This window comes from Amborella trichopoda, chromosome 12 (assembly GCF_054954075.1).
Source record: "Amborella trichopoda isolate Santa Cruz 75 chromosome 12, AtrichopodaSantaCruz75HAP2 v2.0, whole genome shotgun sequence".
Lineage (NCBI taxonomy): Eukaryota > Viridiplantae > Streptophyta > Magnoliopsida > Amborellales > Amborellaceae > Amborella > Amborella trichopoda.
In genome coordinates, this window is record NC_142347.1 from 43986319 (window position 1) to 44008318 (window position 22000).

Consider the following 22000-nt stretch of genomic DNA (forward strand, 5'->3'; position numbering starts at 1 on the left):
TCATAACCTTTAAAGGGAAGACATGGGATCTCCAACCAGTCATTAAAGCCCCGAGGTCTACTGCAATCTGGTGGACCCAAGCACCGAAAGAATTCAAGGATGTAGCTAAAGAATATTTTGACAATAATTTTAGTGGGTTACTCTTTAGCAAGAATGTAAAAATAGTCAAGACCATCAAGATGGTTGGATCATGCTTAACTTTGATGTGGGTGTTGAGAATGAAGGACAGGTATGTTGGTTATGAGGAGCTACTTAGGGACCACACTGGTTCCATCACCTAGACATATCAAGGTTGTAACGAGGCGGAGCTGGTAGCACCGAAACAAAGGCTCTTTAGATTGTCTCCAAATCACAACGAGCTTATTGTAGATGGTGATTCTGCCAATATCATTAACTAGTGTAAACTGTAAATACCTTAATACTACGCAGCCCTAGAATACCGTAATGGACGGGGGATTATGTTTTTTTTTTGTTGTGGGAGAGAGGGCAAACTTCATTCACATAAATAAATAAAGAAAGGAATTCTACTGCGGACGTATTATATGTGGAGTTGCCTCATCGGGTGTTTTTTGGGTTGAAGTTTTTATAAGACTTAGGATTTTTATGAAAACAAAATAAAGCATCACCTCAAATCATCTTCTAGACAACACTTTAAGAGACGAAAATTTCCATGATGGTTTTAAAATCAATTTTCAATACCAACAATAAAATTTTAAACTCAAAAAATTGTATAGATATTGTGGATACTTGAATACTTATCTTTAGGGAGAAATGGACGGTCTAGATAATTTGTTAAAATATACGCTATTTTCTAAGTTTGAAATCTTAATTTTTTTAATGTTCAAGTTGATATCAATGTAAAGATTTTTTAATGCTTGATTTACAATTCCCGACGAGTTATCAGGCGAGGATTTACTTATTTTGATAGGGCTGCAGCCCTATAAAATCATTTTCTTTTTTATTTTACCCGAGCCCCCCTCTCCTTTAGGACAAGTTTATACAATGTTGTAACCTCAAAATGTAGTTTAAAGATGCACTTCAAAAATCTATCAGAAAAATGTTTCAATGTTGAAAAACCCTCTAATTGATCATCTCAACATCGAGATGTATATATATGAAAAAAAAAAAGGTTTTGAGTCTCATAAATAGTGCATCTTGCAACATATTATTTAGATCACTTATTTTCAAGATTTTCATATATTTATAAATTTAATTGATTTTAACCAATTTTAGACTTTAAAATTATATAATTAATGATAAAAATAAATTTTCGGATAATCTTAAAAAAAATTTATTTAAAAAATTATATGTTACGATAAAATTTGGGGATAAGCCTTAATTAGATTCTTTAAGGTTGCAACCTCACATAAACCACATACTTTTTCCTTACTTTTTCATTTCCTTTGAAGAAAAACGTGGCTCTTTCTGTAAATTCCAACAAAACCCGGCTATCCCGTCAACAGCTGTCAACGTCTTCCGTTATCCTTGCCGTTAGTAACATCATATGTAAACGAGCAGTCTTTCGATCAAGGAACCCCTGGAAAGTTATGGCTTCAGTCTCTTTCTCTCTCTAACTACGTTTTCTCTCTCTTCGATATCTCAAAAGAAAGCTCAGTATCTTCCTGTAAAATAGGCCGTATTTATCCAACCAAAATCTTACCCTAACCCTAGTTTTTTTGGTTGAAATCGCCCGATTTTGGTTAGGTCTGAAGTTTCTGGAGGTTTTCCAGTGAGTTTTGGTGGAAATTTTTTGCAGCGAGGATGAAGCTTACGGTGAAGACATTGAAAGGGAACCATTTTGAAATTAGGGTTCAGGCAAATGATACGGTGAGTTAAGGCTTCTTCGTTTGTTATTTGGTGTAATCTGGGAGGATTCTGAGATTAATGGCGATTAGTCTCTCTCTCTTCTCCCTCGCGCTCTCTGATTTCTGTGGATCATTACTTTGAAGCGTATGTTGATTATTACTTTGAAGCACTGCTTTCGTTTGGGTCACAGAATGGTTGAAGAATCATCTGGGTTTGTTATCACTGATGAAATCAATGGGGTGGTGCATGTTTGAATGTGCATTAGGAAAATTAATGGATGTTCTCACTGATATATTTGCTCTTTTCCTACAGCTTTATTGTTAAAATTGATGGATGTTACCTTTTTCCTTTTGTAATTGTCTCTTGTCCTGAAGCTTGCTAAGGCTTTCTCTTCTAATACCTGAGTGCTTTGGTTTTTGTCTTATTTCTTAGCATTGAGAGCATAACTCTTACCTGCGTGTGGTGAGCTTTTTTTCTTGGCATTGGTGTTTTCGTACTTTAATTTTGAGGGACAATTACTAATAGATAAATCATGTTTAGCTGTTATGTCTAAGGTTAACATTTTGAATGTAGATTTGTATGTTCAGCATAGGGTGAAAGAGAGTGTATTGATGTTTAATCCAGGTGGTTTTTTTCCTTTTTTACTATCTCTTGTTGAATATGTTGTGTTTGATTTTGCATTCCGTGGTTCTTGATATTGTTGCAGTAGTTTTTGATAAGCTCGTATCAAGTATGTCTGATGATGGCTATTTGAACTTAATTCGGGAGAAACATTGTGAATGGATTGAAGTTTAAGTTTACATTCTTATTGAACTCTTTGTGGAGAGAGAGTGGCATATTGGTGTAAATTAAGTTATGAAATTGCATGGAAGGAACCATGAGCTTGTTAATTTGAAACCGAGCTATGATTTGGAAGAATGCCTTGCCATAGTTGTTACTATGTTGATATTGGTTATGCTTTCTTCTTATAGTTACTAGATCCATGCTTTCTTCTTATAGTTGTTACTATGTTCATATTGGTTATAACCATAGTTGTTGGAGGGGGGAGCGGGATCAGTTCGGGATTTGCCGAATCGCCTATAGTGGAAGCTCCCCATGGTTAGGATCGGCATCTGTACAATGAACAAGACAAGGAGCGAGATCCTTAGGTTTATGAGAGCGAGATCTGATGTCAATGGGTTCGATCTAAGCTACACTATACAAAAAAATGAGGTTGTAACTAGAACTAGTACGAGTTCCCTTGTTTAAGGAATCGACGTTTAAGTATGTCATATAACTGGGGTTTCTCTTGTTCTAATATCGAGATTCTTAAAGCATAGGAATCAAGGTCCTCAGCTGATTGGCCCCGAGGTCCGCGAGTGCCATTTACCAGGGATCCCTTATCAAGTGCCCCCCACCCTTAACAATGGATGTATTTATTTATGCATGAATAACAACAAATTAATTATGTAGCTCTATAAGTCGGTCTTTCTTATGACCACTAGATCTTCATGCCATTACACAAGTTTAGGATGCGCCATTCCCTTTGAGTCCCCGGCAACCCAAAATCTTACCACTCAAGACTCATCTTCTTCGAATGTAGTCTCCTCTGCTTCCATTGTTTCAAAGGCTGGTTCTCCGAAGGAGAAAGAGGACAAGATGAAATACTATTTCTCTCTCTCTCTCTCTCTCAGTCTCTCTCTCTCTCTCTCTCTTTGATTAATGTATAAGAAGCTTTTTGCATCTTCAAATCGAACATATATTCTCATCTCTCAACTGTAATCTGATTTAAAACTCTAAAACAATAGGACACCATAAATATAAGATTTTAAATGATGAAATATATATTCTCACAACTAAGAGGGATGACTTACACAATAAGACTTAATAAAACAATGGGTCACTTTAAACTATGCCTAGTTCAAATTAAGAATCTAACATAATAGAACTTCGTATTATGCAAAAAAAGGGACTGGATTTTAACATCATAGAACTTATGATTCCTAAGTAATGGGAACTTCAGAGAATGCAATCTCTAACCTGGTATCATCCGTTAATGAAAGTATAACCCATAAACATGGAACCCAATATTTTAATGTACCAAAACCTTGGACCATGGTTGATGGGAGTGGGAATCTATTTTGAAATGAAATGGAATTGGATTCCACTGATGAGTGGAACGTGGTTCCCTTTTTTGGGAGCGAGATCCCAAAATCGAAAAAACGGGGTCCCTACAAGATCCCTTGCAAGAACCGTGGGATCGAGGTTCCGGCGCGGGATCGTCACCCTACCCGCAAGGTTCCTTTAACTATGGTTATAACATAGTCATGTGATTATTTTTATCATTTGAAAGCATCACGCATAAAAAATATATGATTACCTGGTTTTTTATTGAAGATATTCTTAAGAGAGCATTATCCACTTCATAGTTGGTGAAATGATGAACAAAAAAACATAATTGAGTGAAACTGGATAGTTGAGAGGTTTGAGGGAAGAGCAAACCATGTGGTGATCTGCAAAATACGGGTAGGGGCCCTTCTCCCCCACTGATTGAACCCCATATGTTATTTGCTTGTAACCAGTGGTTTAAAAATCGGTCGCAACGGACTCGCCCGATTCGGCACGAGAATCGGTGACCCCATGCCAATTTATGTGTAAAATCGGAAATCGCCTGGTTCTAGAGTAGAATCGCCGGTTCTGAACAATGAACCCCCCGCATGACGTCATAAACCGGCAAGAACCGCCAGTATGACATCATAAGATCGGTTGTGGTTAACGTCACCATGCGTCGCTCGTGAATAAATCTCGTGTGTGCCATGCGTGTGCAAAACTGTTGCGTGCACCGCACGTGGTTCCTGCCTCAAGTTATTCTTCAGGAGCATTGATGTTGGAATTGTTTACATAGCCTTTATTTGTCCCACCTTTCTTCGATGTGGGACAATTCTCAATACCCAACGTTGAGATCTTAAATCAATATATTGATTTATTATAGCATAACATGCAAAACGCGGCGTCATGGGGAGTTGGCTATCACGTTGGACATTATATAGGAGGTCTCAGGTTCGAACCTCCGCGGTGTTAACATTTTTTCTTTTGTCAAATGTCATACAAATAGTTTTTCTTTTGTCAAATAATGTCACCAAAAAATGTGTTTTACTTTTGTCTTAAATAATGTCATTAAAAATAATGTAAAGGAAGAAAATAATATCTTAAAAATAAAATAAAGAGGAAGAAAATAATATCATAAAACAAAGGAAAAAAAGCATTTTATTTTTATCTTTCAAAAAAAATAGAAGGCAAAAAATAATATCATCGAAAAAATAAAAGACAAAAAAATAATATAAAGGAAGGAAATAATGTCATGAAAAAAAAATAAAGAGGAAGAAAATAATGTCATAAAACAAGGAAAAAAAGCGTTTTATTTTTATCTTCCAAAAAAAATAAAAGGAAAAAAATAATATCATCAAAAAAAAGAAAAGGAAAAAATTAAAATAAAAGATAAGACAACAAACGTTTCTTGTCAAAAAACAATTTATCTTCTAAAAAAAATAAAAGAAAGAAAATAATGTCATCAAAAAAATAAAAGGAAAAAATAAAATAAAAGATAATACAATAATTCGAGATTTTAGTGCTCATTTTTTCATCAATTTAATCCATTTTTTATTGTAGTCCATGTATGATTATATATTTTATTCATGATGAGTTTATGATTTTTCTTTTATGTAATGTAAATTCAATGGTTAACATAAGTTCAAACAAGGAAAGAACATCTCAATATTTGCAAATTAATGAAAGAAAATGAAATAATAATGTAGTACCCCTATTTCTTATTGGATTCCTAAAAAACAATATTTATAATGAATTTTAATAATTTTTTTGGATTTTTTTTAAAGCTTAATTGGACCGATTCGGCCGATTCCAGATCCGGATGGGCGATTCACTGATCCGTATGGGTTTTTGGGGAGACCGATCTGGTGCACCGATCCGTTTTTTAAACCATTTCTTGTAACCCATATGTTATTTGCTTGTAATCTATTACAATAGTTATTTAAAGGAATCTCTCATTGTCCAATACTCTAGTGGGATGTTTAATAGAGAATGGTTTTGAAGTGGAAAAGCCACTGTGATGTATTCTATTGTGTAGTCAAGTGAATGGGATCTAGAAATATCACAACATTGTTTTGAAACCTTAGTGCATGGTAATATCAATGATGACTTTGGTGAGATGATTGATCAAAATTAGGGCATAGCGTTGCAAGGTTTAGGTAGTTCACAATCCTATGAAAAGGTGCAGGAATTTTCACAATGATAGACTTTGTGGGCTTAGGCGAGAGGAGCGGTCTTTGAGGGCTGTGGTGTTGCTAATTGTTAGTGGCATGGCATTCTTTGCTTTAAGGTTCTTCGGTTCCCTTGGTAAGGTGGGCTTTGGCAGCATAGCGGGGCTACTCTATCTAATGGTTTTTATGTTCGTATTTGTTGTCGTAAAGTTCCGATATGGGTATGGCACCCATTTGAAGAATATGTCCATTGTAAATGGAGAGTGTAGGAGTTGGTATTTGGGGGAAGGAGAAGGAGCACAATTCAGGGGTTAAAATATTGGCTTGGAGATGATTGGGACCAATTTCCTATGTAAACTGGACTGTGTATGTGTTCGCGTGTGTGTGTGTGAGAGAGAGAGATAGAGAGAGAGAGAGAGAGAGAGAGAGAGAGAAAGAGAAAGAGAGAGAGAGAGAAAGAGAAAGAGAGAGAGAGAGAGGGGAGGGAGATTGATTTAGGAAATGAGAGGAAAAAACATATTTGAGAAAGAAATCTGAAAGTTGTGCCTTAGTTCACATGTTTGTAGTTGCTACCAGTGTTCTAATACGCGGGATACGGGCACATCGCAGCAATGCAGTCAATAAATATAAAAATTCCAAAAAATCTTCAAAAAATAGGTTAATGCATGGGAAAAAAATACGGAGGTGATATATATGATGCTAGGCATTTAATTGATTCATTAACTCTAATATTATCAGCTGGTCAGAGACTTTGAATCCCGTGATAGAAGACATTAGAAAATTGAAAATAGAAACTTGAAACTAACTTTGTAGAAGACATTAAAAGGACATCACATTATCATAATTCATCAACATTCAATTCTAAACTTTAAAGTTCCAAACTCCAAAGCAAAGATACATACAACCACTAAAAGTCTATGAAGAGTTCAAGAGTGAAGACAAAACATTGAAGACAATAAAAATCAAAAGATAATCTAATCAGCTCTCAACTCTCAACTCTCAATCTCAAATCTCAATCAGACAAGTCATCCAGGGAGTCTCCATGTGCATGTGCATCTCTGGCATCCTATTCGACAACCCAACCAACAACGAATATAACCCGACCATTTTTTGCAAAAGAAAGTTCCGTCCAAATTTTTTTCTCTTTTTCTGATCCAAACACAGCCACAATTGGGGCTGTTTTTTGTGTTTGGGGGAGTTTAGAACCCCCCAAATCCCCCCTTTTCGAGGGGAAAATGACCAAACTACCCACGCTCATGGGCACTATTTTTGCCCACGAGCGTGGGTAGGCTCTGCAGGTGCATAGCCCCCATATGCAGTGGGATGGGCCACATATGTGGGCGCATCCCACCAAAGCGCATATGGGCCCCTAGGTGATGCGCCTAGGGGTGCATAGCGCATTATGCAGCCGCATTTTAAAACAATGGTTGGTACAATTCATAGAACACTAGAATATGCCAACAAGAGTATATCTCTAGGTAGTGGATCCGTATTGATGTATCGATGATTGGAAATAAGCCTTAAGGGTATAGTGCACGCTATCGTATTAGAATGGCATCATTTTATAATATATACAATAAGAATATGTTTATTATAGATTCTATGGACACTTCTTGGTCCCACTCTAGGCTCATAAGAGATGGACACAATGTGGTGGTTTGTTGGAAGGAAATTTAGATAGTATGTCTAATATCCTTGCAGTTATGCTAGTATAGTTTCGTTTTCGTTTGTCTTCTATGGTGTGGCTATCTGGTGCATTATCCTGGTAAGTTAGTATTGATATCCTGCTAAATTGCGAGTTGTCTAATCTTGACATGTGGATTATTCTATTAGAAAGACAGCATTTTATAATATATACAATAAGACGATGTTTATGATGGATTCTATGGACACTTCTTGGTCCCACTCCAGGCTCATAAGAGATGGACACAATTTGATGGTTTGTTGGAAGGAAATTGAGATAATATGTCTAATATCCTTGTGGTTATGCTAGTATAGCTTCCTTTTCGTTTGTCTTCTATGGTGTGGCTATCTGGTTCATTATTCTGGTAATTTAGTATTGTTATCCTGCTAAATTACGAGTTGTCTTCTCTTGACACATGGATTTTCATATTTTAAGTTTCAACTCTTCATTTAACATGGAGATTTGACATCATTTTACAGGTAATGGCTGTTAAAAAGCATATCGAAGAGTTACAAGGAAAAGATAACTATCCATGTGGACAGCAGCTGCTGATTCATAATGGGAAGGTATTGAAAGATGAGACAACCTTGGAAGAGAACAAAGTTAGCGAAGATGGTTTTCTAGTTGTCATGCTTAGTAAGGTATGGTATTTTCTCTTTTGTTTTTGGAAGTAATAGTTTTTATGACGTGCCTTTTTGCACCAATTTTTGGAATAGTCTTTGGCTGCCTCAAACTTAGGTATTCTGTTTGACTTGTTGCCCTAGCTAGCTGCAATCCTTTCTATTACAATTATAATATCAAAGAGAAGAAGAGAGAAATAAGAGGAAGATGTGAGAGAAAAGTTAAGGAGAGAAAGAAAGTTGGAGAGAGAAGCAATGAGATGGAGAGAGTTGGTTAGAGTACTGGAGTGAGTCACATTAGGGTTACTTAGCCTCTGTGCCCATCTTTATCTTATTTATAAACTTAAGTTACCTACAAATTACAATCATCATCATCGTCAAAGCCTTTTCTGATCTAATTGGGGTTGGCTAACATACAAATTACAATAATGCCGTTATTTCCATTATTTATTGTTTTCTAAAGTATATAGCAAAGGTACAAAATGCTGTTTTGGCCCTCAAACAAGGCACATAACTTAAAGCTCTAATCTTCAACACTCCCCTCAAGCTGGAGCATAAATATCATCCATGCCACTTTTGAACAAATCATTTGAGTCTAAGTCTAGTTTCGATCAAGACACTTGATGGACATATGAGCCAATTGGTCCTTTGACCTACATGTGGAGTAGATATCTTCTTACTTGCTACTTTGTCCCAATTAAAATGAGAATCCACTTCAGTATGTTTTTTTCTCACATGGAACATTGGGTTGCTAGCTATATGGATGGCTGCTTGATTGTCATAAAACATCTTCATTGGCTTTGTAATTGTGAATCCAATCTCCTGCATCAAGGTTTTCTGCCACAATAACTCTTATGTAATGTGAGCCATCACTCTATATTCAGCCTGTGCGTTAGACCTGGCTACCACGCTCTTTTCTTACTCTTCCATTTAACCAAGTTTTCCCCGACAGAAGTACAATAGCCTGTAGTAGATCTTCTATTCGAGATCCTACCTAATGTTGAAATGGCCACTTCTCCTCTAGATAAGGCCTCATATTGGAGCCCCCTTAAGATATCTCAAGATTCTCCTGACAGCCTCCCAATGTGGTCTCCTGGGAGAATGCATGAACCACTACACTCACTACAAAGGCTATGTCCAGCCTAGTTACCTACAATCCTTCTGTAACTGCCTGGATCTTCAAATACGTCTCCTTGATCCACTGATAATTTAATAGTTGGATCCACAAGCATATCAACTGGCCTGGTGCCCAACATTCCTGTTTATGTTGGTTTGTTACGTATTTCATGTTAGAGAAACTAAAATTGTACTTGGTTCGGGCAAGTTCAATTCCAAAAAAATATCTTAGTTTTCCCAAATCCTTGATCTGAACATATTGTAGTAGGTATATCTTCTATTTATTATTCATTCCCGATCACCCCCTGTGACTATCATTAACATGAGCCGTCAAGACAATTGTACCCATGGATTGATTCCGAATAAATACGTAAGAATCCATGGCTTCTTTGAAACCCATATGCCATAACAATCTTACTGAACTTATCTAACCACTCATGTGGCGACTGCTTCAGGCCGTAAATGGCTTTCTTCAACTTGCATACCTTGTCTAACTCCTTGTGAGTAACAAAAACTGGCTGTTGCTCCATGGACACCTCTTCTTGTAAATCACCCTAAAGAAAGGTATTTTGAACATCAAGTTGCAGCAATGGCCACCCCTTATTTGTTGCTATAGATATGATCACTTAAACCGAATTAAGTTTAGCAACAAGAGCAAACATCATAGAGTAATCAATACCAAAGATTTGAGTATACCCCTTTGCCACCGACCTGGCCTTTAGCTGCTCTACAGATCTATCTGGTTGATATTTAATTTCATACACTCCAATCACATCCAACAGGTCTCTTTCTTATTGGCAAAACAGTAGGTTCCCACTTGCCATTTGATTGAAGCGCTGCTAGTTCCTCGTCCGTTTCTCTCTTCCACCTTCATAAGAAAGAACTTGCGATAGAATTAAGGTTTAGAAATAGAGGAAAGTGATAAAGCAAAATCCTTACAGGAAGAAGACAAATTTGTAAATGTAACAAAATGAACAATGGGAATGTCTTCTACGAAATTGCTGACCTTTGGAAATGGTTATTGGAAGAGTGTTATCAGGCAGAGAAGTAGGACCAGGAACGAGCATTGGATAAGTAGAAGAAGCGGAGACTGATTGACTGACTGAATTGGTGGTAAGGGCATGTCCTTCACTTCTCTTCTCATATTTTGGGGCTTCTCCTATGGCACGTTAACAGGAGGATGGGATGCGGGCTTTATAGGGACAAACACTTGAGGTGTACAAAGAACCATCAGCTGCAGTGGGAACAAGAACCGAGGAAGAGGAAGGAGAATGTACATCATTATGTGAATTCTTTCCTTGAACAGCATAAAACAAATCAATGACAAGCATTTGACCTTCATCGGGAAAATACAAAGTGTTCTTAAAAAACGTGAAATCGGCACAAACAATATTCTTCCACAAAGAAGAATGATAGCATCGATAACCTTTCTGTGTATGAGAACATCCTAAAATATACACTTCATAGCTCGAGGATCTAATTTAGCAGCACCATGACCCAAAACATGAACATACATACTCAACAAATACTCGAGGAGGAATTATAATTATCTGGAAAGAGAATACAGTGTAGTGATTACCGTCTAAAAAAGAGGAGGGCATGCGATTTAGTAACAAGCAGTTAATATGACTTCTCTCCAATAAATTTTTGGCGCATGCATGTTTTAACATCAAGGCACGACTTACTTCTGTTATATGACGATTTTTTCATTCTGCATCCCCATTATGTTGAGAAGTGTGTGCGCAACTTGTTTGGTGTAAAATCCCATGTTGGGCCAAGTATTTTTGAAATTCTTGGGATAAATATTTATGTTGCATTATTAGAACGCAAAAGCATTCTTACCCAACTAAGTAAGTTTGAATCTCTTTATAGAAGAGCTGAAAATTGATAAAGCCTCAGATCTTTCTTTCATTAAATATAATCATGTCATTAGAGAATAATCATCCACAAAAATGAAAAAGCATCTGTGACCAAGAGCTGAAAAATTGATAAAGCCTCAAATCTTTCTTTCATTAAATATAATCATGTCATTAGAGAATAATCATCCACAAAAATCAAAAAGCATCTATGACCAAATAAACCCCGAACTCTGGTAGGACCCTAAATAGTTGAATGGACAATTAAAAAATGAACATACTTCCTTTTATTGTCTCTAGGACAAAAAGATATTGTATGATGCTTGCTTAATTTGGAAACTTCACACTCTATTCTTGATATAGACTTTAATAATGGAGCTAACGGCTTTAAATTATCAATAGATGGATGACCCAACCGACAATGCTATTGAAGAGGAGAAACATTTGTATAAAAAGCAACACCAATAAGACTACGATCCAGATAGTAAAGATATGAAACTCACAACCGCCACCAATTGTCCTCATCATTTTTGGATCCTGAAAACACAATAAGAATAATAGAATGTTATGAATATTGATTTGATTGGGTTAATTTACTAACTGACAATAAGCTAAAAGGGAACTTCGGTACATAAAGAACAAAAGACAATGAAAGAGGAGTAAGCAGAATAGTGCTTTTCCCAGACACTTGATAAAGAATGTAACAGATGCAATTGGAAACTTAGAATGTAGAACACTTACTAGCATAGTTTTAAAAAGCGAACCACCCAGCGCCTAGGCTGCCAAACTAGGCGGATATCTGTGGGCGCCTGCCAGAACGCGCCTAGGCGCCTGCCCGGGTGGCCGCCCAGGGCCTGCACCCCGCTCAGGGGCGGAAATGCGGCTCCTTGATGTTATTTTTGGGTCATTATTTTAATACAAGAGGGACAAAATTGTGGGTTTTAGGTTCATTTGAAATCTAAAACCCATTAGAGGCTATTTTAAAGAGAGAGGGCGCCCGCGCCCGCTTAGGCGCTAGGCTGCCTGGAGCCCCCCAAACCGCCTAGGTGCCACCTAGCGCTTTTTGAAACACTGCTCACTAGTTGTCACTATTTGTGTGATCAGTGGGTCCTAAATCAATGAATCAAGGAGATAGTCTCTGAGATACGGGGAATTTAGAATTACTTGTATTTTCAAGAGTAGCAATTGATGTAGAGGGATAAGTGGTAGGTTGTTGACTATTTTTAATAAGTTTATCGCGTTCCTCTCATGAGAGCAAAGCTGAATTCCTGGTAGAATCGAGAGCCTGGTGACAATCATTGGAGCCAACTGGATGGATATCATCACCCTAAGATACACAAGTTACCTGATTAGCCCAAGCAGGCTTAGAAAACTTAGCCCAACATTTATTAGCCATGTGATTAGTCTGTCTATAGTGAGTGTATTTTTCGTTTTCCACAGCCTCTACCACGACCTCCTCTTAAGTCACAATTACGTCCTTCATTACCACCACCACGACCTCTGCCTCCATCACTATCCTCGTGGATGAGGTCAAGGCTGACCTATTAGTGACACTAAAGGCATATGAAGGTATAGAACTATGGATATGGCAACCCATTGAAGACGGGACTGTACGTTATTAAGAGATGGGAGTTCATTGCTGGTTAAGATCTGTCCACGAATGGCTTAGTGTTCATTATTAAGGCCAGATAAGAATTTTGCAACTCGTAATTCTTCTCATTGCTTCTTCAGTAACTCCTTAGTTCATATCATTTGATAAGGGCTAATACATATTCAACCTTTCCCACATACCCTCAAGAGAATTATAGTATTCAACTAATACTTTTGTCATCTTGCTTTAGAAATAATATATTCTCATAAAATTGATAATTTTGGGAGATGTTCTTATCAAAAGAGTACATATCACGCAAAACCTCCCCAACTTCTTTAGCAGTACCAAGAAACATCACATTTGCCGTCGCATAGGGTTCCATACTATTCCATAACCAGGTTATAAGTTGATAATTCACCCTAGCCATTCGTCATACCTACTATCTGAATCTTTGGGCCCATTTTCAGACAAGAGCTTCATCTTACCCTTGGCACCAAGAAACACCTTTATAGATTGAACCCATAGGTGATAACTGGACCCATTTAATTTCATGGAGGTAACTGGCATTGCAATAATGTCATTGTTGTTAGAAATTCCAGGCTTACTTCAGTTGCCCTGAAGGTCAATTGCACACAAATAGTGTGTCAAAAAGCGCTAGGCGGGTCCTAGGCGGCCTGGGGGGTCCAGGCCGCCCAGCGCCCAAAACTTGGACGGCCCAGTCAAATCCAAAAAGGATACCCATTTGAATAAGAAAAGGATATATACTATAAAAAATAAAAATTAGGTATTTAAGGCACTTATATTGAGTTTGATTGCTCATTCTTCAAACTTCCCCCTCAAAGATTCTTCTAAGGACTCAAAATCTTTTAAAAAATCCCCCAATAGATTATAAAACATCAAAAATTAAATCTAATATCAATGGGTGATGTTTTGATCAATTTTTGTCAACTTTGAGAAACCTTTCGATCCTAAAGAAATCACCAAAAATTAGTTTTTTTAAGGTTTTCTCTCTCTAAAATGGGCTCCAATAAGTTTTAGGTTTCAAATGAACTTAAAACTATCATTCTAACCCTTTATATTTTAAAAAAAAATCAGTACAAAAAAATTCGCCTCTGGGCGGGGTGCCCACCTAGACGGGTTCCGAACCGCCTAGACGGGGCGCAAGCCTTGGGCGACCGCCCTGGGTTGGGCGCTGAGCGCCCGCCTAGGCAGGTTCCGTACCGCCTCGGTGGCCGCCCAGGGACTGCCGCCCAGATTGACCGCCTAGGCCTGGGCGATGCACCCAGGCCTTCTAGACCGCCTAGGCGACCGTCTAGGCGCTGGGTGGTTCGCTTTTTGAATCACTGCACACAAACGAGGAGAATTATCAATATTGTAGGAGACTATATGCACTTGGAGGCCTTGAATCAATCTATTGAATCATATAAACCCCAAAAGACAGCACAAACAGCAGGTTACAGGGAGAAGTACTTGGCGTTTCAATGCGGATGAACATAGATCTCCCCACTATAACACTTGCACGAACTTCCACAGGCTATCTACTGGATCAGTCACATACTTTGATATATTTCAGTCACTATTCCTCTTGATTCTTCATATCAGGAAACATGAGCAGCACAAGTCTTAACAGTAAGTGCAGATAATCATATTGGTTCTTCACACAAGGAAGAAAACTAAGGTGCCCTTTGATGAAATCGGCACATGCAGCATTTTTTTTCTTTTCTTTTTATTTTAAGGAGGAAAAAAACAGGGAAAGAAAAGCAAACAATTCAGATCTATGGATCTTCTTTCTTTGATACCATGTTCGAAGTATATCAAAGAGAGGAAAGGGAGAAATGAGAGAAAGGAAGTTGCGTTAGTGTTACTTAGCCCCCACACCCTATCTTATTTCTAAACTTATGTACAAATTACTGTAATTCCTTGTTTCCTTTATTTATCGTATTAATGTCCTTCAGTATAAAAAAAAGGACAAGAATGCCTTAATTGCCCCCAACCAAGGCACATAACTAAAATAACTATTCTTCAACAATTTCTATTGAATCGTAATGTAATTGGTGATTGTTGGTATCACTTTGCAGCTAATATTAGTATTAGAGTGCCAATTCTATGGTAATCAAGTTGTCTAATCTTTCATCTGAAAATTGGCAAAACTTGCTGAAAATTGGCAAAACTTGCAGTGAGTCATTCAGTCTTGTGGATGGTCGCATTTTAATCTTCTCTCCTCTTTCTCAGTATTTATATTAGCAGTTTTTACTATAATTAGGATGAGCGGCATTGGCATTCCTACATGGTTCAGAATAATTTAGTGCACGGATAAATTATGTGGCATTGATTAGAGCATCTGACCATGTTTTATATATTTCTTGCATAATAAAATCTTACTTCTCGTGATGTAGAGGCTGTTCAAAATTCTGTTTGGATATTTTAAAGACAGTCAACATGTGAGGTTCAGATAATAACAATTGTTTACTTGTTATTTTTACTATAGTGTGCTATCACGATTTGGTCGTTGTTTGGCCTAGGGCTTTTTATATATGCCATCCTTGCAGAGATACCTGGCATCTTTAACTTTATTCATGATATACTGCAGAGCAAGACCTCTGGGTCAGGAGGAGCCACATCTGCCCAGGTAGTTGTTTACTTTATCATTTTCATATATTTCATGACGAATAATGCTTGTGTTTCTCTGTGCTGAGTTGTTCTTGATACTGATGCAGCCATCAGCAGCAGCCACAAATCCTCAGAATCCAACTCCTGCGCCTGAGTCACGTCCACAACCAATGTGAGTCTCTAATATCTGTTGCCTAAGTTTTTTTTCTCTTTCCTTGCTTATATGTTGTTTTCACTCAAGGATGTATGCGAACTTCCCATGTATCAGGGCCTCACAGAACCCAGCAAGAGGGTCAGATGCAGGTCCAGAGTAAGTATTTGTCCTTCCACAGACTTGTTGAAGCTTTCTATTCCTTTTCCACATATATTTGAGGAATATTTTTTTTGGACATGAAAGCATCATATTGATAATATTGGAATGTGGGTTGCTGTTTTCCGTTCGATAATCCCTCTCCTTCAAGTCCCCATTCTCAAGTGATATCAAGTCTTCCCCTTCTCAATTAGCAATAAACATGTGCAGCATATAGTCTATTCCTAACACTAACTGATAACTTCAGGATTACCCATCTCATTGTGGTTTCATTTTCTCTAAGGTTTTGAATGCTAAGTTATCTAAAATTTATGCATCAAACTTGGAATGATTTGAAAACATCTAAGGAAACTGTGGGGCCATTGCAATACTTGCCATTTTCTTAATACAATGGATACTGAATCTAGATTTATGTAATTTCAGGGTCACCAATGTATATGGTCAAGCTGCATCAACTCTAGTTGCTGGCAATAATCTCGAACAAATGATTCAACAAATACTCGATATGGGTGGGGATAGCTGGGACAGAGACACAGTCACGCGTGCATTACGTGCTGCTTACAACAACCCGGAACGAGCTGTGGAATATTTATACTCTGTAATATTTTGTTGTTTGAACTATGGCACTTGTGAAATGAGGGACGTATGCTTGCACGCTTTTGGAACTGTTTTCTACCTGTGTACATGCAGGGTATTCCAGCAGCTGCAGAGGTTGCTGTTCCTGTGGTCCCTACATCAGCTCAGGCAGCTGATGCTACAACCGAAGCAGATGTTGCCGGGGTGGCACCAAATTCAGGAGGACCCAATGCTTCCCCTTTAAACATGTTTCCACAAGTAAGATACATGTCTGTTTTTATGTTAAGTGTTAGGTAAGATCTATTTTAATCCAAGGGAAAGTGGCAAAACCACAGGCTCAGTTTGAATGTGCCAGTTAGTTATGAGTAAGTGCCATTCTTGAATGGACTGGTTCATGCATGGTAAAAAGCATGTTTTTCAGTTCTCCATGAGTAATTCCTGTTTTTCTATCCTGCTTATATAACAGTCTTATAACCTACTTAAAAGAATACCTGTTTACCACATTCATGAGTACAGTTTCCATCCATCCATACTAGCCAATATTATGCTGCATTATTGCTATCCATCAAAACGATTGAGAGAGAGTGCGATCCAACATGGCCCCTCGATCACCATCCACCATCTCAAATGATGACCAATGATACCATGGAGTATGGTCTGTCATTGTCATCAGCCCTTGGATTATAGTATATTTTCATCTCATTGGCTATGCCTGATCCATGCTGTTGGTTTGTGTCTCAGTTTATTTTGCATTGTTCTACAGGGTTCCCCTACCTCTGGTGCCATTGCTGGAGGAGGTTCCCTGGATTTCCTTCGTAACAATGAACAGGTGTTATGGCTATTCCAACAGTAATCCTTAAAAATTTATATGATGATTTGTTATACTCTGCACTTGTGATATCTTTTGTCTGAAGATGTTAAGTTACAGTTCTCTCAAAAAATCTCTCCCTTTTACATGGGCTTGATAGATTGCCCGCTATCATTTTCTTTAACTGGTTTTGTCGCTAACATGTAGCATGATGGGAATCAATACATGACCTGCTTATTGATAAACTAATTCTTGTGGCATGCAAAGTAATCCTTTTAGAAAATTGTCTGTATTATTGGGATATGTAACATATGGGCCCCGATGCTGGTAGCATATACCTGTATAAAATAATGTCCTTGCCTTGGCAGTAATGATCACTGTGTGATAATGATCTCCTGATTATTTTGTTTCAGACCTAAAAATTATTTATAGTATGGATTTCGAATTGTGAATCCAATATCATATTCAGTTCCGTTGTTCAGTGAATGAACTTACTATTATTAAAGTTATGGCAAAAAGTAAGTCGTGTTATTTATCTATCCAAGGCAATCTGGATCTAGACATCCCAGCAGACAGAACATGAGGGTATTGTAGAAGAATTTTGATCCTGTTAAGACTCGCTAGCTATAAGCTAAGTTTCTAGTTGAGGCTGCTGCTCCTGCTCACAGTCAAAATTTTCTTGGACTCATGCACCAATTTAAAAAATAATAATTCTTAGACCATGCCCAGTCAGCACTGTTTTGATTTCTAAGTTCTATGTGGAGCATGTTGCTTCATGACAAATGGTTTGCCATTCCATTTCAAAATCTAACCTGTCCGGTTCAAAGTTATAAAGATTTTAGAAAAGGCAGCCCAAACTGGTTCTAAAATCTTTATGAGTTCAAATGGGCTTATGATATGAATTATTGAAAAAGGGCTGATGATATATGGCATGGATGAGTTACGTAACCCATAGATAGTCAATGATCATTAAGTCCCCACTAGAACCACCTGTAATCTTAAACAGGACAGGGTATAGTTTGATCATTAAAGGATGTGCATGTCTGTGAAAAATTATTACAAGCGGTTGTTCATTTTTCTATCATTGAATTGAGTTCTTGATGTTTAGAAAGCCATGAGAAGCTCAATCATGTCCATGATAGGCATTGCCTTCATATTCTTCATTTTATAGATGTAAATTTCTTTTTTTTCTCTGAACATTAACTGCTGCATATAGTAATAATTGCATATCATATGCCAAGATAAGAACTATCATGATGCAAGGAGAATTTCCCAAGTTTTCTTTGTGGGATCTTTGCTTGTTCGTAGATGGTTATTTTGGTGGGGTAATTATGTTCTTTTATTATAGATGGGGATTTACTCTCGATGTTAGACATCTGGATTCGCATTTTAAGGCAAATTTGGAATTTTATAAACTTATTTCATGTGGGTACTCTTATCATAATCTTTTAGTGACATTTATGTCGGTCTTAAAACTTTCTAATTTGATTTTAAGGCTATCTTGTACCAGAAAAGAAAACCTTTTTTAATAGCATTTTTTATCACTTAATTTTCCGGCCTCTCAATCTTTATCATTTCTCAGCTCCACGCCAATCCATTTGAATGCTTATGAGGAACTCACTTTTTCCTTAGGGTACTCGATTTACCTGGATGACTGGAAAAAACTTTTGGTTCATTTTCCATATTGCATTGTCCAGTTCTGCATTTAGTTAACTATGTTTTACACTATGAATATTTAGTCTTGAATACTGATTGGTTTGATTTGATTATTGCATATCACTATTCTTGCAAGAATGTTTAGTCATGTTGCATGATGAGAGTTCCTCATATCCAATTTATTTCCTTTTTCTCTTCTTTCAGTTCCAAACCCTACGACATATGGTCCAGGCAAACCCACAAATTCTGCAGGTTTTTGTTCATTTCTTTTGAGTATATAGTTCTTGCTTATTCACATCCAGATATCTCTGAGACACCAGTTTATTTACAGCCAATGCTTCAGGAGCTAAGCAAGCAAAATCCTCAGCTATTAAGACTTATTCAGGAGCACCAAGCTGAATTTCTTCAATTGATTAATGAACCTGCTGAAGGTGCAGAAGGGTGAGCTTCTATTTTATAGATTATTCTCACCAGGATAAAACGCTGTTAGAATTTCATGAATGTTGATCTCTAGCAGTGTTCTGAAACACGACTCGACCAAGGTACTCGGACCTTAGCCAAGGCGAGTTGCTTGGGGGAGTCGAGTAACTCACCTGAGTCGAAAAAATAAAGATGGTGATAAAAAAATATACTATTTTTAATATAGCCTTCACATCATGTATTGCTACATTGGGGCCTTCCTTTATGCGAGGTCTTAAGTTCAGTCCTTGTCATTGTTTTTTTCTTTTCTTTTTTTTTGGTTATTCCCATCCTTCCGAAAAAAAGAAAAAGAAAAAGACTGTCTTGTGGGTTTTCAAAATTGAAGTTCGGTGGTGGGATTCGAACTTCTATGATAATGGGACATGTGCGTGGGCACTGCCCAAGAAGCCATTCAAGCGTATGTGACCTAAGCTTCACATATTAATATAATAAACTTTACAAACATGGTGTACAGCCTACTCGCCTCACCCTTGGGGCTCGGCCGAGTCCCGAGTATCGGAACACTGGTCTCTAGTCCAGCCCTAGAAAACCAGGAAGAGAGATGAAATAGAAGAACTTGATCGTGATCACAAGAGTAAATTTATACTGTCAACTTTTGTCATGCTGGGAAAGGCTACCCATGTAATGCATTATGCAGATTAGGCATTCTAAAGCGCTCAAATATGAAGAGACCAGGTTGATCATAAATCGTAAAAAGGATTCATGTGTTAAACTAGGCTTCTTTTCACTCTCTTTCCCCCCCCCTTTTCGCCCCAGAAGTTATTGCACCCATGAAAAATGTATTATATGGAAGTTTTCTGGTCAAATCTGCTTGCTCGCGTGCCTAATGCTTTCCTGTTTGGGTTTTAACCTTCTCTTGGCAGAGATTTGTTTGGACAGGCTGAGCAAGACATGCCCCAATCCATCACAGTTACACCAGAGGAAAGAGAAGCCATTGAACGAGTATGTGAGCTCTCCATATAATCAACATATTATCTTCTTTTTATCAGTAAAAAGCTGATCTCTGTCTCACACTTTCTCCACCCCCCTTATTCAGTGCATTTTTTTTAATTTAAAGAAAATTTTCCTTTGTGCATAGCTCGAAGCAATGGGATTCGACAGGGCCCTTGTCATAGAAGCTTTCTTGGCATGTGATAGGAATGAAGAGCTTGCGATTAACTATCTCTTGGAGAATCCTGGGGATTATGAAGATTGACAGATGAAAAAGGAAGAAATCGGAGTCTTGTACTGTATCTTACTTATGCCATTTCCCATAGAGAGAAAAGCCTCTGCATTCTTGTAATGATTTGTGGGTTAAAGAGTTGATTCTTGTGGCATAAATCTGTAGAGCTCCTCACCCTTCGTTGCTTTTAGCACAGGTCCTGTCCCCTTCACTCTTGCTTAGTTTTTCTTTAAGGCCAGCTTTTGTTTTGTTTTAAGCGTGGCATTTTTTGATTTTTTGAGTTTGGGACTTCTGAAGAGCAAAATCCTCGTCTATTGTACTTGGAAACAATGCAGATTCAGAGAGGGGATCTCAGACGTGGGTATATACTCAATAGATTTCTACTAATTATTTGTCTCCAGTGTTGATTTGTACCGTCATGTGAATTGAAAATCGAGGGTTTGGATCGTGCAATTTGGACTGGTGATGACCCCAGGTTCGGCTGCTTGCGTCCAGGCCAAACCACTATTTGAGCCATATGGTAATGCCCTGAGAATGTGCTTGGGCCGGGTTTGAGCTACCATGGGTCTGCCCCGGAGATTTTTAAAGTATATGAATCTTCATATGCACAACCTTATTTTTTCATGCGGCCCTTGTTAACATGAATTCGGATTTAAAAACTTGTCTCGTCATAAATGTCTTTGATATATAGAAATCCATGTCTAGATAAATTGGTGGGTGCAATACAAACTATGTACTATGTATTAGAGCATATAGGTGGGCGCAATACAAACTATGTGCTGTGTGTTAGTACGAAACAAATTTAGCTTGGGACTATTTATGATTCCATTAGGAAATTTGAAATTGAATTGAAATTTCATATCGATTTTAAAAGCAAGATTGAGAGCTTTAAATGTTTCTGGCCAGGACTTTGGCTAGATTTGGCCCGGCCTGAACGTAACCTGTTAACAGCCCTTGCAATATACTAATCTTGGTCACAAAATCCCTCTAACAAGAAGGAAAGAGTTTATATAAGGTTGCAACCTTAAAATGTAGAACTACGGATGCACCTCAAAAATCCATCGAAAAGGGTTGTTTTAGTATTGAAAAACGTTGTGATTGATCATCTCGACATCAAAGATGTATGACTATGAAAAATAAGAAGGTCGAGCTTCAAAAATGGTACATCTTATAACATATTATCTACAATTTTCAATATTTTCATGTGTTTATAGATCTATTTGATTTTAATCATTTTTGGAATTTAAAATTTTATAATTAGACAGAAAAATAGATTTTGAAATAATCTTAAGAACATTTTACATCAATTATGATAAAATTGTTATATATTATGATAAAATTTGAAGGTGCACTTTAGTTGAATTGTTTAAGGTTGCAATCTTATGGAAACCACACCCTTAAGAATTGGGATATGTTTTGGTGATGGGTGCATAATTTGGCACGAGTGATATGTTCCTTTCCCCTCTGAA

The 22000-nt window shown here is 37.5% G+C and overlaps 1 protein-coding gene across 1 annotated transcript; it reads left to right on the plus strand.

The window, feature by feature from the left end:
• Positions 1–1530: 1530 nt before the first annotated feature.
• On the plus strand, positions 1531–20931 carry RAD23B (Rad23 UV excision repair protein family). The gene is made up of 12 exons (XM_006845386.4): positions 1531–1827; positions 8226–8387; positions 15520–15558; positions 15647–15711; positions 15808–15849; positions 16273–16447; positions 16540–16683; positions 17189–17254; positions 19094–19141; positions 19221–19330; positions 20233–20311; positions 20448–20931. The coding sequence occupies exons 1-12, from the start codon at positions 1762–1764 to the stop codon at positions 20562–20564; spliced, it is 1113 nt and encodes a 370-aa protein (XP_006845449.2). The 5' UTR covers positions 1531–1761; the 3' UTR covers positions 20565–20931.
• Positions 20932–22000: the final 1069 nt, after the last annotated feature.

Excerpts from the sequence above, each read along its gene's own strand:
- RAD23B (XM_006845386.4), top strand. The coding sequence starts at position 1,762 with ATGAAGCTTACGGTGAAGACATTGAAAGGGAACCATTTTGAAATTAGG. Across the intron at positions 8,388-15,519 it reads TAGTTGTCATGCTTAGTAAG|AGCAAGACCTCTGGGTCAGG; the intron begins GTATGGTATTTT and ends GATATACTGCAG. Across the intron at positions 16,448-16,539 it reads CTGTGGAATATTTATACTCT|GGTATTCCAGCAGCTGCAGA; the intron begins GTAATATTTTGT and ends GTGTACATGCAG.